Source organism: Apis cerana, linkage group LG6 (assembly GCF_029169275.1).
Source record: "Apis cerana isolate GH-2021 linkage group LG6, AcerK_1.0, whole genome shotgun sequence".
In the NCBI taxonomy this organism is placed as follows: domain Eukaryota; kingdom Metazoa; phylum Arthropoda; class Insecta; order Hymenoptera; family Apidae; genus Apis; species Apis cerana.
In genome coordinates, this window is record NC_083857.1 from 5,923,226 (window position 1) to 5,941,914 (window position 18,689).

Genomic DNA, 18,689 nt, shown 5'->3' on the forward strand with positions numbered 1-18,689 from the left:
TTAATTAAAATATCTTCTCCAATCACGTGTAAACACTCTTGCTAACAGCTGACGAGCAAAAAACTTCTCTCTTTTACGACCCTGATCAACCGGCGCACTTTTTGCTCGCTTCTATCACCGAGTCGATCGGCATTGTCTTCTTCAAACAGTCGCTCTATATTTAATCTTCTTCGTAAAGAGCCATCAGATGCGCTTTCTCACGACCTTTTCATCGCGCGTACTAAATGCACACGTACTAGTTATGAAACACGATGAACTTTGCCGCGAAACTTGAATGATCGATGAATGACACTGATCGCGTCAATAAGTTTCCAGAATGACGTCACGATGGAGAAACGATTCCACGTAACGAGGATGACGTCGTGGAATCTGGAAGAGTAAATGTTATCCAGAAAATGATGGCAAACGAACGAGAAAGTACGAAGCGCGTAAATCTATATTGAATGGGTTGAAATCATTCGTGAGAAGAATACTCGCGATTCTAAAACTACTTTAATTCTATGAAAATTAGAAAGAACTTCGAAGATAATGACTTCCGGTTTACAAATATTTCTCGATATTGTTTAAAGATATTAAATGTGCTTTTGATAAAATATTGTGTAAGAATCATTCTTCTTAACTTAATAAGATGGAGAATAATTCAATATTTTTATACGTATCATTTATTATACAAATGATAAGGAACTTGTCACACGGGTATATGAAATAAATAGCACATACGAATCCATCGTTTATTAAAGCAAAACTTTATTATAGCAATAGTGAACAATGGATAACTATTAAAGATTTTTAACATGTTTTTTTTTTTTTTTTGATAAAAATAGCGATTGGATGTTTAGGTTTAGGTATTAGGTGAATATCTAAAGGGTCTCTTACCGTACGAAGTTGTTTCCAACTAAAAAAGAGTGTCTACAGTCGTGTGTTCAACTTGATGATAATCGCGCGGACGCGTAGATACGTGTGAATTATTCATAGGTGGCGCAAGTGCAGCGTGAATCCAAAGAAAATAAGAAAATTAGAAAAAAGAATCAACAAATTCAAATAAACTATCCTAATAAAATCATAAGGGAGCGACGTCGATTAATAAAAGATTATCCAAATCGATACAATTAAAATTAGCGTAAAAATTCGGGGGAAGGGGGAAAAAAAATGAACGAAAAGGGATAAAATTCCTCGATACTCGCTCGCACGTGAAATTTTCCTCGTTTCCGAGCGCGTCAATTCGACTGAATTGGCACGAAAACGGTAGCAAATTTAATCGATAACAGAGCGCGTGTAACGTTTCTTTTTCTCCAACGAGAAAAAGAAGGAGGGGGAGGGAAAAAAACGAATATAAGCTTAATCGCGTTACATGCATCATTGCCATTCGAACAGAACGTTTCGAGCGAGTATCAACGGAAGAATACTCGTACTCCGACGATCGGAGGAGAAGGCGAAAGAAGTTTCGAAACGAGCCACGCCTCTTTTGATTTGAAATAAATTTCTTCCTCTCGTGAAAATAAAAAGGGAATTCTCGGATTCACGATGTACTTTCGTCCAACTCTATTTTCTACCCTTGATCGCTGTAGTCGAGAGGGACGAGTACAATATAAAAAAGTACGAAAAAAAGGGGAAAAAAGACAAACAAAAGGCAAAGGAGAGGATAAAAGACGAAACTGAATATGGCAAGGACGGTAAAAATAATAACTCGATGATGACGTGAAACGAATTCTATGGAATACGAAAATGATTAATCTCACGCAGCATTCTCTTTCTCTCTCTCACTCTTGTTCGTTCTCTCGCGGAATTTCTCTATCATGATCGATGGAGATTGTCGTTACGAAACGACGTTAAAATCGAAATGTATTTTTTTTTTACAGAGAAGACAGTATTAATATTGCGCAAAATATAAAAAAAAAACGTAATGTGAAAAGAAAAGGAGAAGAAAAGAACACTAAAATTCAACGAGGTGAATTCAACGTGGTCACGTTTACAAAAGATGGCGGAGAGACGACGAAAGAAGCGTGTTTTAAAAAGAAAAAACAAAAATTCGGTAAATCACCCTCCCATCCCCTCCCACGTTCACCAGAAAATAAAAATCGATTCCGTACAGAAATCTAGAGAACCTAAGACAGTCGTCGGCTAGTCCTAATGATATATTTGAATTAGTCGTTACCGGCTACCCTACTCTCCTCCTTGTATCGTAGTAATAAGTCATCATAGTTAAGTGTTTCATTTAGAGCATTCTCGCTTTTCTTTCTTTCTCTCTCTCTCTCTCACTCTCCCTATATATATATATTTTTTATTCTCTCGCACTTTCTTACTCTCTTTCATATATCTCAAGTAACTGTCGTCACAAAGACGCCATTTTTTTTCGCACAGCGTACACTAAATCGAGCTATTACCTATCTTCGTGTTGGCACGAACGTGACTGTTAGATCGAATCGAGAGAGTTCCTCAAACGCGATGGTCCCCAAGCCGGTTTTCAGATGTTCACTCTCACACCTTACGTAGCCTAACTTCGCCTCTACTTGTAATCATCTTTCATCCGAATCTATTTACGAGAATTCTCGTCATTCTAACTCCCTCCGTGATCCAACAGCAACGATCCTGTCCACGCAATATACAGTACTCCGATAATATTACAAATAATATATCTAACAACGTTAAGTTCATCTTAGATTGCTTTCCGTGATCACGCCGACTCGTAATCCAGAGTCTGAACGCGCATTCGTCGAGATCCGCGTCATTTTCAATTGTTCGATTTGCTTTTAATCCCCTTTGCCATTCGAATATTTGTCATTTGATCGTATTTCCCCCATCAATCTTCGACGAATACACGCGAGATTCTTGGTATAAGATATATACATTGTATATCTTAGTAATTCTCTGCGTTTATTTATTTTTTTCTTTTTGTTTCTCGTTCTCGCTATTTACTTTTTCTCACCGGCTCTCTCTATCATTCATCTTCCATATCCTCCCTTCTCTTCGTATAATTTTCCACAGACGATACGACACATCGCTATTATATACGTATATCGCTTCGTCACGACACACTCTATACAGCCTCATTCCCTTTCATTCTCTCTTCGTCATTTAGATTCTCGTTATTCGCATCCACGTCACGCTGATTGCTCCGTGTGCTCGAACGCATATAACAAATCCCCTCCCCCCCTCCCCTCCCCTAGAACACGTTTCTGTGTGGATCGAAACCAAAGGAAAAGAAACTGTTTTCTCTCCGATCGTCTTGAAGGCAACTCTTGAACTTATCGATCATAGGACACACAGTCTAAAGTATTCCCCTTCAAGATTCATCTTCTTATTTCGCTCGAAAATTACTCCTTAATCTTACGACATAATACTATCCAATACTTGTTTGAAGCTCATAATAAGTACATATTCGAGGATTAATTTACCGATTATTGTGTTTAACCTTACGTCCCTACGATCTTTCATTTCTCTTTTTTCCTTTTCATATATATATATATATATTTATATATCTCTTCATTCTTTCTCTCTCTCTCTCTCTCTCGCGCGTCAAGCTATCGTTCACTCTATCTCTTTCATCTCTTACTATCTGACAGTGTATCTTTGTATGCCGGCGACGAGATGATAGATACAGAACAGAAAATCGTCGAACGCGGCGGTTCCAAATCTCTGTACAAGAATAACTAAATGGTTCGCTCGCATTCCACGGTCTCGATTAGTCCACGGTCCTCGTACTTCCGGTCCGAACAGAGGAAGGAGGACTGACTCGCGGACCTCTGGCGGCCGCGACGCGAACCACGCAACAATACGAACGAGTTTTATGTACAAACTTAAGGGCAAGAGCGAAACTATCACCGACGACACCGTGCCGTCGGTGTTTTCCTTTTTTATTATTATTATTATTATTAATATTATTATTCGTTTATCTCTTTCTCTTTATTCACCTTATTATATTTACCTCTTCTTTTTTCTCTCTCTTTTCCTTTTATATTTTCGTCGTATCTCGTTTTGCTTCATCCTGATCGTCGTTCTTCGCCTTTGAGGGAACTTAAATCCGTACGTACACGCACACAAGTAATACACTCATGTCCACGCACACGCATACACACACACACACACACACACACACAAAACCAAAGATGCGTCATCACCTTGCTACGGTCTATGTTTTATAGCCTACACGTATGTATACTAACGATGGCGAACTGGGTCTTCAGGAAACAGCGACCGTTCCACGAATTGTTTAATACAGCACCGGTTAGCATCCATCTCTGTTGGTAGAGGCGATCGTGCGAGGGGATATATATTATATCCCCCCGACGATCCCCGTGTCCCTATGTTTAAAATATAAGGTATAAACTAATTCTACGTGTAAATATACGATACGATTTCGTAAAAAAGATTTAAAATACTAAAAGTGTCGTTTTGGGAAAAGAGTGGGGGAAGGAAGAGGGAGACGGAGGGGGGAGGGGAGGGGGGTCTGTGATAAGATAAAAAATAGAGAAGGTGAAAGGAAATTATCTCGCGCGAAGAATGGGGAACGCTAATATATTCCTCGCGGTCTACGATTGCGTCGTTCCGATCAGAATTTTTATAAAAATACCATACGCTATTATGACGATCCTATGTACACACAGACGTCCTCGGGCCGGAAGAGAAACGACTCTAATACGTTTAATCGAGCGTTGGAAACGCTGATACGCGTTATTATAGATATACAAAGGGAGAATAAGATCGGTGGATCGTGTTATTTCAACCCTTTGCGATTCGTTTTCGAACCGAATTCGATAGATTTTGGGTACACATGGGCCCAATTTGTTATTTTAAAAAATGTCTTAAAAGAAAAAAAATTCGTTATAAACTTTTATAAATTTTGTATCATTTCATTATAAAATATAATTGCTTGTTTATTTATTTATTTGCGATTAATTAGAGAATCAAGTTCACTACGATACAAGAGATTAATATTCAAGAGAAAATGATGTAAAAAAACGTATCTCGATTATGGATAACTTTCAAACGAAGAATTTTATCCTATTAGCGTGAAAATATTGAAATCTCAAAGGGTTAATCGAACGACACGATCGAATAAAGGAACGAAAAGAAACGTGTGCCCGCCGACATTTTTCATCTTGTCGAAGCTGCACATTGCTCGAGACGAGACATCCGAGCATCGATCCGCGATGATTTCGAAACTGTCTCGAATTTGTTTAACGATTTCTTGCTCGATCGAGATCCGATTCGATCTGGCAAAAATCGTCGAGCAGGATTACTCTATTCTCTAGGCTCAGAGGTATATACGAAGATATTTTTCTTTTTTTCTTTTTCTTCATTCGAATCTTTGGCATCCGAGACGACACTCGTGCAAAAACTCGAGCAAATGTAAAAATCGGATGCTGAATAGATTCGTACGAGAAATTTGTGTATATTTCTTCTATTTGTATTCTAAATGTATAAGAGTATTTTTTTTTTCTTTTTCTTTTTTTGTATATACGTGTTTGTGTTCTATGTATCTCTGTATAAGTTTCGATGAGTGTATAAAGGATATAAGGATGACAGGCCTTAAAGATCTCCATCACGCACCTGCGTAGCACCTTTAGAATTCTCGATGATGATTATGGTAACAGTTGGTATCGTTGGATGATCTAGTAAATGTCTGTAAATTCGAGTTTTATTATAGCGATTCTGGTGAAATTGAATCTTGTCCAGTTTCTAAAATTATCTAAATATTTAAAATAATTATTCGTAAATAAAATAATCAAATTTTGTTACATATTCATAAATATTCCTAATTTTCTAAGTTTTCCAATATTCTTGCAGGTGTTTAGAAACGAAATAAAAGAAAATGTTTAAAAAAATTTACCACTTACCATTTTATAAACCAGAATCAAGAAATTCTCTCTATATCATCCTCGAAAAATAATAACGACGTCCAATAATAAAACTAAATTCAACGTTAAACTTTCGAGACATTCCATCAGAGTCGCTGAAATATAACTGCAATTCTATAATCTATGGAGCGAGGAACAAAAGCGCATCGATCGATCGACGCATTTATCCTAAAGAAAAAAAAATGATAAAAATAAGATAAAATAATAATAATAATAAAAAGAGGAAACACAGAAAACACAGTTGACGAGGTTAAAAAAAAACGAAGTCACGTCGAGTCAAGGCGAAGAAAGGAATCGTGCGGATCCGAAGACAGAGACGGCGGTGCACAACGCGAATTTGTTGATATGAAAAGCTGACAAGCTAATCCAGCAGCAGCCGTTAAATAATCTCATGTGTAACCTGCGTGACGTTTTTCTTCAAAAAAAAAAAAACGCGTCCCACTCTCTCTCTCTCTCTCTCTCCTCTCTCAACTCTTTCTCTCCTTCTCCATCATATCGAATCGATACAACATAACTCGCACAATACAAGATCTTATCAATCTTGACTCGGTTAAAACTACGTTGAAGCTCGAGCTTACGGTATATCTTATCCCTCTTCTCGTCGCCTCTTGTATTTCGCTCCTGTATTAGTAACCTCGCAAGTTAACCCGGCAAAGCGACCAACCGAACCCGTTCGCTCGTTCGAGAAGCCTCTCCTCTCTTTCTCTCGTTTCGTCTCGTTCGTATCACAGATCTAAGGAAACAGGAGGATTGATTTCCGGTTTCTAAACGGGTTACTTTGCGGACGGACGCCACGATTCGAGCCTTATTTCAACCGAACAGCCTTCCGATCACCACGGCCGATCTCTTAATTTTCTTCCCCGATCTCTCGTTCTTCCCTCTTCATCTCGGACAATCTTACACGAAATCACGTGAGAAACGAAACTTTTAGGAACCGTGTGTGTATAATATACATATATATATATATATATATGCATGTGTGTATTATGGGCGAGCACAGTCCACGATTGTTTCCTCTTCCGGTCCGAGGCGCGTCTCCATTCCTTCGTTCGCACTTTAAGCGCACTTCTCTCGAGACGATCCACGTCCTGGAATCGTATTCTCACTTCCTTTCACCGTGTCTTTCTATTTACACACGAATGAGGAGAAAATGTTCGATCCATCCGAAAAAAGAAAACGGAAAAACGGATTTTATCCAGGAATGCTCGGCCCTGCATGGGTATGTATTACACCGGGATTGTTTAATAATGGGTTTTCGTGAATACCGCGCGTTTGGACAAAACAACCTCGTTGTACTGACAGAATTCAGATTGCGAGTAATCTCTGTTGTGAGTATTCTCGGGTAATCCGGTTCGATTGGGTCGAAAAGGAGTGTCCATCGAAAGAAACGTTCCAGGTGAGGGGATGTGAACAGTTGGAACGAGGCTCGTCCAACCGATCGAGGATGGACGTCGCAGTGATCGAGCTGTTTTCGGACATTCGACTGCTTGATTCTCTTTTTTTTTTCTTTTTTTCTTTTTTCTGTCTTCTTCACGACATTTCATTGGGACGAAAAATCGTCAGCGGCAAAAAGTACAAAGGCAGTGGTGTAACCGGTCAGAAGGAGAGTGAGGCTCGTCCAACTGATCGTGGATGGACCGCGATTCCTCGGCAGGACGCTCGTGCGTGGCAGTGTGTCCGGATCTCGGCTCGAAGAGGGCTCCAACGATCGGCTCCATCAGACCAAGGGGGTGCCGTACACCTCGTTCGTGTGGAGATTTTGATTGCTGTCGTTTTGCCTCGATGCGCATTGCTGGAACAGAGAAATGGACGGTGGTTCCTCAAGCAGGCGATCGAGGACGTAATTTTTGGAGCAATTTAAAAATGCTTTTGATTTAAGGTATTTTTAAAATTCTTCTCCCTTCAGTGAACTATTGTATATATGATTCTTAATAATTTACAAATTGAGAATTTTAGAGAGGAACAAAATATTTTTACGGATTTAAGGAAATTTATTTAACATCGACGATATTCGGCTAATTCGATTTTAATTCGATTGCACGAGAGCTTGTTTTATTCTATCAAAATTTACATGGTTGTTTGTGTATAAATATTGACTTCCACTTGATTCGTTACAATCACCTGTTGAGCTATAAATATATGGACATTTGATAAAATTGATAGAGAATATTTCATACAATATTTTGACGATATCGAATGATTAATAACCAGCGATACTAATAGCGATTATATCTGTATGTAATTTCATTGAAGGAAAACGATGCACGTGTTTTTCGCGTACAATCTGAAAAGTTTATTTTTGAAAAATAAATAAACTACTCTCAAAAGAAATTTTTATTTCCTTTAACTGCAATAATAATTAAAAGTTTTTCAATTGCTCATTTTATTTAAAATGAATACTTACACATACTTAATGCTACTTTCTCATACGTGATTCATACGTTTAATTAATAGATTGAATAAACTATATAATAAGCTATTTCGCTTTAGATATGATTATGCTCCACGTATGGTATCTGAGTTCATATTTATGCAGAAACATAGAAGAAACTCGATTATTATATCTCTTTTTTAAATGGAAAAGATATACAGAATGGTGGGGATCTTTGACGGCTTTTATTTTCAATTTATATTTCGTTATATTAATCCTTTTGGATCGTAACCATCTGTAGTAAGGGAAAAGAATTTTTCATGTAGGAAGTAAATATTAGCTAGCTACGAAGCTTTTGTATTTTTATAAACATAAAGGATGAATTCAATTTTGAAAGGTACGTTGCATTCAGAGTCAAATTACGTATTTACCAACGTTTATTTCTTCCTCAAACGAGTTTCCATCTTTTCTCGTGGTGCCTTCTTTTATAGGTTCTTTTTTTCTTTCAAAATCTTTAATAAAAAAAAGGAAATCGCAGGAAGAAAATCGAACCATTATTTTAAACGCTAACGCGACATTTGCTTTAAACAAAATTGATAGATATCGAAAAAGAAAAAAACGAGATTTTATTTTCCACCGAATAAAAACAGATCAATAAACTGAGGTTATATTTAATTTAACTGTAAATAATATTAAATGTACATGAAAATAAAAACGAGATCGATGATTATATTCGACACGTTTTAACGAATCGAGCAAATTTGATTTTCCAAACTATTGAAATGTTTATCCCGAAAAATAATATCTTCCCTTAAATTAATAAAACAAATTCGAAAAACCTGTTCATTTCGTTTTCGAAAAATCAAAATCACACGCTTCTAAAAATATTTACAAACGAAGGGAAACGTGTACTCACCGCTTGCTTCCTCTCCCAACTCTTCATTGCCGACTTGTATTTCTCGAACTCGTGGCACCAATCCGAGTATATCTTCTGATAGTCGTTAGACTTTGCTGGCGCCGAGCACCTATGCGCGTCCACGGTGATGTTGTAAGAGCACAGTAGCGAACCACCTAGCCAACAATCGTATCTTCCGGCGTCCTGTTCGTTCACGCCGACGATCACCAGGCCCTTCTCGGACGTCTCGATGAACTTGTCCCCTCCGGCACCGTACTTGTAAGCTATCTGATACCTCCCTTTCTCCTTGCTGTAGTGGTACCATCTGACTTCCTGATTCGCCAACACTTCCGGCATCTTCACGAAGCAACCGAGATGCACCGACTGGCCCCAGGTGACTACCAGCTTCCGTTTGCCCACGCTACTGTCGCAAACGTCCGCCGTGCTGTTCGACACGTCTTGAAGGAGCCTGAAAGAAAGAATAGAGGCAACATTTAAGTGAGTATGATTCTTCTTGGTATTTTTTGTTTGAATATAATCGATGATTTTTTTGTTGATTAGTAATAATAATTAACGATTACTATGGATTTGAATAATTTCATTAGGTGTTTTAATTCGAAGATACCAAAAGTTCTTGATTGGGTTCTTTCAGAATTAAAATCCATGTTTTATCATTATTATTGAGTGATTTTATTGTACTGCATATGTATATCGACGAAACGAAAAATTACAATTCTTTTTTTTCATTCATAATTATATGTTATTTTATTAACTTTAATTCTATTAAATTTCCTCAAAAAGTTTTAATAATAAAAATTCGAGGAATATTCATTTAAAGCGGTAATGGAATAAATTGAATCTTTGATTATTTGCAAGCACAGCACGTATAAATCCAGGCCATTCGTTGGACTATGGAATAGATATAATTATAGAAGAGAAATTTGTCTTTTGTATTATATCAGGAGGATGAATTGAATTGAATTAAATGAATATGTATTTAAATATTCTATAAATAATACGTAATATAATTGGATAAATGAAATACAGATATATTCGAAAGAATTTTAAGCGATTTATGAAAATTTGAAGAAGAAGAACAGAAATAGATACCTCGAGTAAATCTCTCGAATTAAATCGGATTAACCTAAGTGGGCCATTCGAGGCATTAAATTTCATCCAATGTGAAATATGAAATATTAAAAAAGAAGATAATATTAAATTTATAAAAGTTTTAATTGTATTAAATTTTATTCATTAACGTTTTATCATTCTATCATTCGGAATGTATAAATGAAGTAATAATTTCAGGGGAGGAGGGGAAATATATAAAAGATTCTTAAGATAATAAACTCGACAAATAAAATTTCGTAATATTCTTCGTGAGCATTCATGAAGAGCTAAGCCTCTCGTAATTCATACAATTTTCACGTAAAAAAAACGAGCATTATCATTGAGCTTAATACTTTAATTCTAGAAGAATTACGACCTTCTCCAGATTCTTATTTTTACGTTATAATATTGGACGATTTTTCCTTTGTACGACAATTCAACGCATCATGATTACTTATTATTACTTAAATTGATCCAATTACCATTATCAAAAAAGAATTAATTTCCAATTTTAATTTAATGATTAAACTTTAAAATTAAATTAACCCAATTTGCAAATGATCCAAATTACTTAATTGAGAGTTAATTTCTCTGATAGCTTTTTAACCTAACGTTGTATGAATGGAATTATTGATCGTTGAAGTTAAAAGTATCATCACATTTTGAATATTATATTTATGTACACATTATAATAGTGTTTTAAGGAAGAGGAAAAAAGGAAAAATGAAAATGTATAACTTACCCAGGCTCGTAAGGTTTACACGTGTTCGTGTCCTTGTCCCATCCACAGTAAGGATCGTGAACGCAACGAAGGCAATTGTCGTATCTTCGTGTGCACATCACCAAGTCTATCTGCTTTATTCGATGGTCAGAAGCTACGTAAAGAGCCTTGTGCTCCTTCGAGATTTCCATCGCCTGGATCGGCTCGCCTGGTGTCACGTCAAAAACGTCCAACAAGATAGACTGGGACTCCCCATTATTGTCTATCCATTGAACAACTTTGTGCACGCGTCCATCACCTGCAACACACAAAAGAAATGGATTTAATTTAAATAGAGACAATTTATTTGTTATTAGATTCATTCGTGGAAATTAAGCTTAATAGAAAATTGTTCTATTAATAGAATTAAGAGAATAATTGACAGATAACGCAAAACTTTTATTTTTAAATGAAATTACTTTGTATTTCATGTTGATATAATTTAAGAATTAATTTTATGCAAATTAATAATTTTGGGAATGTATTTGAAAAAAAGAAGATCCATATTTTCTAATGGATTCCATAAAAAATTCATTATTTAAGCAAGATGAATTTAAAAGAAGATGAAAGTGTTAAAAATTAGATATAATCCTTATTTTTTCGTAATTAAGTATGCCAACGAAACTTTTTCTTTTCGTTATAAAGTTCCATTAAAATTCAATCTTCGTACGAAACGTGTTAAATAGTTTGACGTAACTTTTTCACTCGGAAGTAAAACTAAAAACTGAATACTTTATCTTTTCCCTTAACACTGTATCAAGATAATTTTTTACAGATTTTTTTCATACCATTGTACAGATTTTTCCGTACAAATTTTTCTTAATGATAAATAAAATAAAATTAAGGCTAAAATGTCATTTCATATCGGGGAAACAAGCGTCATTCGCAACCAGAAAAGAACAAAACATATATTTTTAAGATGTAAGATGTTGCAAAATTCTATCATATACATTTTCATAAATTTTATATTTTTTCTATGAAGCATTTATTGACTTCTCATCGAACTACATTTTTAATTTTATTTTCACCTGTAAAACTTAACTTCGCAAAGTTTTCAAGGGAAAAAATTGAGATACCCTGAAAATAAAAGAGAGCGATTACGCACAGTTCGTACAATTAGAAGATTGTATCTGCTATTGATCGATAACGAAAGTTTCAAAGTGTAGTTAGTCTCAGAGTTGTGACGTGTTTTCGCAACTCATTTCTTGTAGCTCATAGTTGTACAGGGGACTTCTGATTATATTAGTTTTTAGCGGTAATAGACACTCGACAGTTGGCCGGGAGACGAAAGCAGCGATTGCAATAGCAGATTGTACGAGTCAACTGCAAGAACTTTGAAATTCGCCCGTGATTATCTTGCCAAGTTTCACGACGACAAATCGACTGGCGGAGCGCAAAACGCATTCCAACATTGGTACGCGTCCCGAATTAAATTTCTTATCATAATTTCCCGGCTTAACGTGTACTTCTAACGTAATATTATCGAGTCAGTCTCAAAAAAAAAGAAAAATTAAAAAGTTGTACAAGGCAAGAAGTAAAAATAATCTACAATAACTGGAAAAACGAATCTTCTTGCGAGTGAAAAATTTAAATTACAGTAATAAAATTAATTCAATAGTTGGCAATAGTTCTTTCCACGTTTTTTTCCTTTTTCAAATTTAAAAATCATCTCTATTATTTTCTAGCTCAACTTACTTGATCCAGCATAGTAGACAGTGTAATCCAAATCGAGGCCGACGAAATCGATACGCAGTTTATCCACGACCAATCGTGTGAGCATCACGTCCCGTTTATAAAAGACGGGTTTTTCATTCTCGTGCGATATCGCCGAATCCATGAGGGGATGGGATCGAATGAAGTTGAGGACCGTGTCCGGGAACGTTTCAGTGTCGTTCACACATTGACCGGGCCGCGGTTCAGGAACTTTGTTGGAGAGCACCGGAAGCCAGGCGCTGCTGCTCGTCGCCTGTTCTTTGAATTTTCCACGGAACGCCTCTTGAATCGCGTCGATATGGAACGAGCAAATCGCCGAGCCCATCAATCCGTTCGTCGACGTGGTAAAAGTACCGTAAAAGTGAGTGTCATCGCCTGGCACCTTGTAAATACTCTCTGAAAATAGACGTACACTCATTTGTCTTTCGAAAGCCGAAATTCGAAGTAAGGAAATTAGATATTGAGATATTAAAAAAAAAAATAGAATCGAAATAAAGATACGATTATTGAAAAATCGAGATTTAGATATTTTAATTCGATTAGACTTACGTATTTCGTTGAAGTAGAATGGAAATTCGCCTGGTATCGAGCAATTCAACCTTGCCTTCAGATAAGTCGACCAATTTTGCGAGAGAATATTTTTGCCGCCTGTGTCCCTTTTGCAAACTCTCGCCACGCGGGAATACACACTTTTCCCGCAATTTATGTATTCCACGGCCGTCTCGCGGAAAAAGAAGAATACGTGGCTGCCGATGTCGTAAGATCCCACGAAATTAGGTTCTGAAACAGTCACAAAGAATAAGAGTTATTCGATCAAGGAAACACTGTTATCCGAGAATTCTCGGGGAAAGTTCAACCAAGTGATATCGAAGAGACGACGTTCCAAAATTGAATTGCAATTTCTTCATTATTCCTTATACGAAAATCTTTATTGTATTTCCATTTATTTTGTCTCAATTCTTTGAATTTTTAAGAAAAACGATTCTCGTGTCGTTATGTCAATATATCACAAGAATATTATAGATATACCGTGAAAATTTTAGGCACGATATGTAGTATTTATCGATATAAAATAAAATAATTAATTTAAAAAATATGATTTACGGACAAGTCATTTCAAATAAATCAAGATACTTTTAAAAATTATAATCAGCTTCAAGAATCTAACTACATCAAAATATGTTAACAGAGGAAGGAAATATAAAAGAAAGATACTTGTTGTTAATTTATATTAAAATCAAGTGCATAAAATAGTGAAATAAATATATATTTATAACGTTGAAATATAAGGATGAACGCGAAATTATGTTTAACGTTCGGTAAGTATATCTTGACAAATCTAATTCGAGTTTGAACATCGGTTTCCGGTCGGGGAAATTTATGGAAATACCAAGCGGGGCGTAAAAACGAAACTGAATTCCGTGTCAGATCCAGAGAAACAGTAATTTCGACGGAGACTACCGCTGCTAGGATTCTACCCTTGATGAAATTCCGCGAGAAGATTTCCTTCGAACGATTTCCTCTTTAAACACCGGCCAAATAAGGATACAGATATTCAACGATGATCATCCCTTTGATTTTGCTAACAAATCAACATCAACGTATCGTTGAAAATCAAGAGAAAATTTTTCATCGGTTTGAAAATAAAGAAAAATTATCCGTATAATTTGAATAGAAATATTAATTAGAATTTTAAAAATGAATAAATAAATGAAACTCAAATAGAAATTTGTTGTTTCATCTATCAGTATTATTAATAGAATATTCAGATATATTTCTTTTAATTATTTTATATATTTAATAATACGCGAAACTTTTTATTTTCTAGATCCATAAATTTGTATAAATAAAAGAAACCGCAAATTTGGTCATATAAGTGGAAAATATGAAATATTCCAAAAGAGGAAAAAGAAACTGATTCATTATGTAGTATTTCATATATACATTAACAAGTGACATACCACACGTTTTTTTTTTCCCGTGAATTTTCATTCAATCTACATGTATCATCGGTGGAACATGCCATCGCTTGTTTTACATCCGCTGGAAATTTCAATAGTTTGAATAGAAATTTCAACATTCACTGGAAACGGTACACGTTGTTGAATAAAGTCAATCATCTCGCTTAAACTATTGAATTTCGGCTCATGACAGATCGAAAGATATTTTGCAATAAAATAGAAATTGAAAATTTTTAAAATAACATAAAAAAAAAATCGAAAGATGTATAAAAATAAAATAGAGAACGTAATGGAAGGTAAATTGAAAATAGTCATCATCCTGTTTCAACCGTTGAATTTCAATTTGTCATATTATTTTCCATCCACAGATTAAATGATATTTCGTATGAAATAATAAAATGAAAATTCTTAACTTGCATACATTTTCCAAAGAAGCGTATAATACATAATATGTACTTAAGCGTCAATGTTTAGTTTCGATATTTTTACACGAGATGGCGCGTCGAGTATCTTATGTCGATGCCCCATTCGAGATCGAGGCGCTGGTTAGAGAAACAAAAGTTCAACAGCCGAAGAAATTATTGCGAAAGGGTTACGATACGGCCAGAGCTCTCGAAGAACTTTGAAATTTCGAGGAACCAACGAAGAGAAAAACTATAAAACAGACGTACGAATGAAAAAGTTACGACGCGGCAAGTTTTACATTCGAAGAGGGAACGAGTTTTCTAGTTTTCACTTAACATTTCGTGACGAAGCTCTTCCAACTCATTTTTAACGAGCATCCATTTGTCGCTTTTATAATTTGTTACCGTAAAAAAATCCCTTAACGATTCGCTCGTTACTGTTGGAGTATCGATAATTTTATAGATTATGCTGGTTAATGAAGATTAAAATAGAGGAAACAAGATTTCTTTGTAACTTAGAGAATAGTTAAATCATTTTAAATATTCTGACGAAAAAAAGAACAACTAAACACTATCGTATTACACATCAAATATAAGATTTAATTTTCTCCTCCAACCCCTTCACTTAGCATAACATCTATTCCTCCTCCTCCCCACCAAAAAGAACGTCCAACGTGAAATACCTGGCCATAAATCCCCTGAAAAATATCCGCCCACGCGTCCGATTTTTATTCCTCCGATCAATTAGCCATGCATTCGAGTCACGCCTTCCTAATTGCCCCGTTCACGATCCCGATACGCCGAGCAAGTAGTTTACCACGGACGTTTTTCGTCTAAAAACAACGATGCTCCCTTGCCGGAAATCGAATTTTTCCTTCCCCTCCGTGCTTAAATCGCGCCGCTCTCTTCCTCTCTCTCTCTCTCTTTCCCGTCGATTTTACATTATGCGACCGTGAGGGGGTGGAGGCCACAATCTCTTTCACAGTTCACCGATTAAATCGATTGTCTGACGCTTCGCCCGCTCCAAGTTTGATATATCGAGGAAGTCGAAAGAGGGGGAGAGAGGGGCAGGGTGGAAGAGAAACGAAGCAGAGAAGGAAAAAGGAAATGTCTGGATTCAGAGAGAAACACGAGCGAGTTTTGATTGGACTACTCACCTCGTGGAGAGGGTGTATTGTACGGTGAGAGCGGAAACGGAACGCTGTTCCGGCGGCGTTCTCACTCTCGATTTCGCGCGCCGCGCGAGGAATAATGAAATCACCCTTGGGGCCAGTTTCATAAAGTTTACAAGTGGCGAGGAGACGCGCGGGCAAATACGAAATTCTATTTTCCGCGGGTCTCTCGCTACCCATTAAGGACGACGCCTCGTTAATAAATATGCCAAATTACCCGCGACCGGTTAATTTTCGGAAATGCTCGCTATCTCCGTCCTATTTTCAATCCTAGCCCGAAGACGGAAAATCTACTTTACGCGGACGTTTATATAGGGAAAATTTGGTAAGTTTTCACTTCCTGCGACTCGTTTTGACAATCCGTGTTCCCAAGTTTCGGGACAAGTTTGTGGTAGTTGGACAGGTTTCGACGAAGACAAATGGGAAAGGGGGAAGAGAATTTGATAGGGTTAATTGGACGTGATATTTCGTCTCGATTTGATTGATAAGAATGATGAGATTTTGTGAGATTTCTTTCCTCTAATCGTCCGCGTAATCCTATTTACCGCGCTACGATCAAGGAAAATATTAAACACTCGCGAAATACTCGTACTAAAACGCAAATCCACCTCGTTCATTTTACATCGTGCATCTAAAACCCAGCAAACCAAATGGCGGCTCTCAAACACTTTATACAACGAATTAAACGAACGGTATAAAACCGCTGATCGCCGATTAAGCTGAATTTATCGCATAATTTGAAATTACGAATGAGAGCCAACCTACCGTTTCCATTTAATTGTAAACAATCCTCGCGTAACGATCGGATTAACAAATCCAACGAACTAATCTTCTCGGGATAAACAAACAAGGAACCGAAAGGAACTCTTCTCAGAATTGTTGAAGCACAACGAAAGCAAAACAAACGATCGACGAGCATCGTCGTTCGTGAAACTGGTCCGCTTATTCAAAAGCCTCGTTTAAAGGTCTCCGTCCACACTTTTTCCTTCGATCCCTGTTTACGTTCTCCACGCGATTTCCTTCATCTCCCCGACCGCGAATCGCATCGATCTTCATTCCGCACACTTTGCTGCGTACGCGTGGAACGAGAGACGCTCGAGAGGGAATCGAGAGAGAGAGAAAGGATTACTGGAAACAGAGAGGAACAACGAGCACGTGAACCTATCCGTCTCTCTGCTCTCTCTCCTGCATTTAATCAACGCCTCTGTTAATAGACAAACTCGATGCGGGGAAATGGCTCTTGATGGCAGCGTCCCGCCCTTGGAAGCGGTGGTAAAAGAGCGCGAGGGGGCGAGGGAAGAGGCTGAAAGGGGTGGCTGGTTCAAATTAAACGATGAAACAAACGGCTAATCATGCATCTCGCCTCAGCTGATGGGGAAGTTCTCCTTCACCTTGTTTCACTTCCCCTTCTCGAGACCTTGAGCGACCTTGGAGATGGGGAAAGGTCGAATTTTACTCGCTGCCACCCTTGGCAAGATGGGGGCGGGAGGCAGGCGTCTCTAATGAGAAATATAAGGCAACTAGCAACTAGCCGAGATGCTATTATTTCCCGGCTCGCCGCGAGAGACAAGATACACGGGGGTTGAAGTTGAAATTAATTGATAAGTTCGCGCGGGGATTTATGATTCGAGTCAACCGCGGCAAGGAGCGACACTCGGCGCAAATGAAATTGTTTCCGAATAATACGTGACTGAATTATTCTTAGCGGAACAATTGTTCGCTTTCACTTTCGAGCGAATGCATCCTTTGCAGATTGAATGCACAACGATTTCGTGAAAATATTTGAATAATTATGTCAAACTATATATATATAATACGATTTTATAACGTTCATGAATATTTGTTCGTATTTTATTAATATTCATTGACGATGTTAATCGTATCTCACTCGGAAATAATTATTAAAATGAAAGTTAAAGTTGATTCTGTAGATACATTTGTCGATTGAAGTAACCCTTGATATTTAAGTTATTAATTGCTTTTTAAAAAATATTCCCTTCCCAGAATTACTAATAAATTGCCTATTTCCTTCCTTTGTAGTATTATATCAGTTTAAAAATATAGAATGAAACGGGGAAAAAATTAAATCAAGAGGTTAATGACGAGAACATACGCGTCAATGGAGAGGTTGACGACAGCTTAAAACCAGTATCGAGTAACCCTTGGAGGGGAGGATGAGTCCAAATTGAGGCGAAGTATTTCGCCATACCTTTGTACCTTTGCACGAGCCCCATACCTTCGTTAAATATAACGTCGTCATTACTACACACTTTCACGATTACCCCGTGGTGGTGTTCCCCGGCATTGGAGAAACGTAATTCACAATCAAACGAGGCAAACAAACGTAATCCAAACAAATCAAAGCTGTTCAGACGCGTTTGAATCTGATTACCGCATTCCACGATCCGATACACGGAACACGTTCTAATCTACATTTTCCAATTT

The 18,689-nt window shown here is 37.0% G+C and overlaps 1 protein-coding gene across 4 annotated transcripts in view; it reads right to left on the minus strand.

The window, feature by feature from the left end:
* Nucleotides 1–727: 727 nt before the first annotated feature.
* Nucleotides 728–18,689, minus strand: part of LOC107998319 (semaphorin-2A) — a 515,475-nt gene continuing 497,513 nt past the window's right edge. For all 4 annotated transcript variants that reach the window (XM_062076129.1, XM_062076130.1, XM_017057521.3 and 1 more), the window contains 5 exons: nt 13,257–13,487; nt 12,690–13,103; nt 10,977–11,253; nt 9,146–9,593; nt 728–7,650 (listed from right to left, as the gene is read on the minus strand). In XM_062076129.1, coding sequence (XP_061932113.1) covers nt 7,576–7,650; nt 9,146–9,593; nt 10,977–11,253; nt 12,690–13,103; nt 13,257–13,487 — 1,445 coding nt within the window. In that variant the 3' untranslated portion in view covers nt 728–7,575. The remainder of the gene's footprint in view (nt 7,651–9,145; nt 9,594–10,976; nt 11,254–12,689; nt 13,104–13,256; nt 13,488–18,689) is intronic.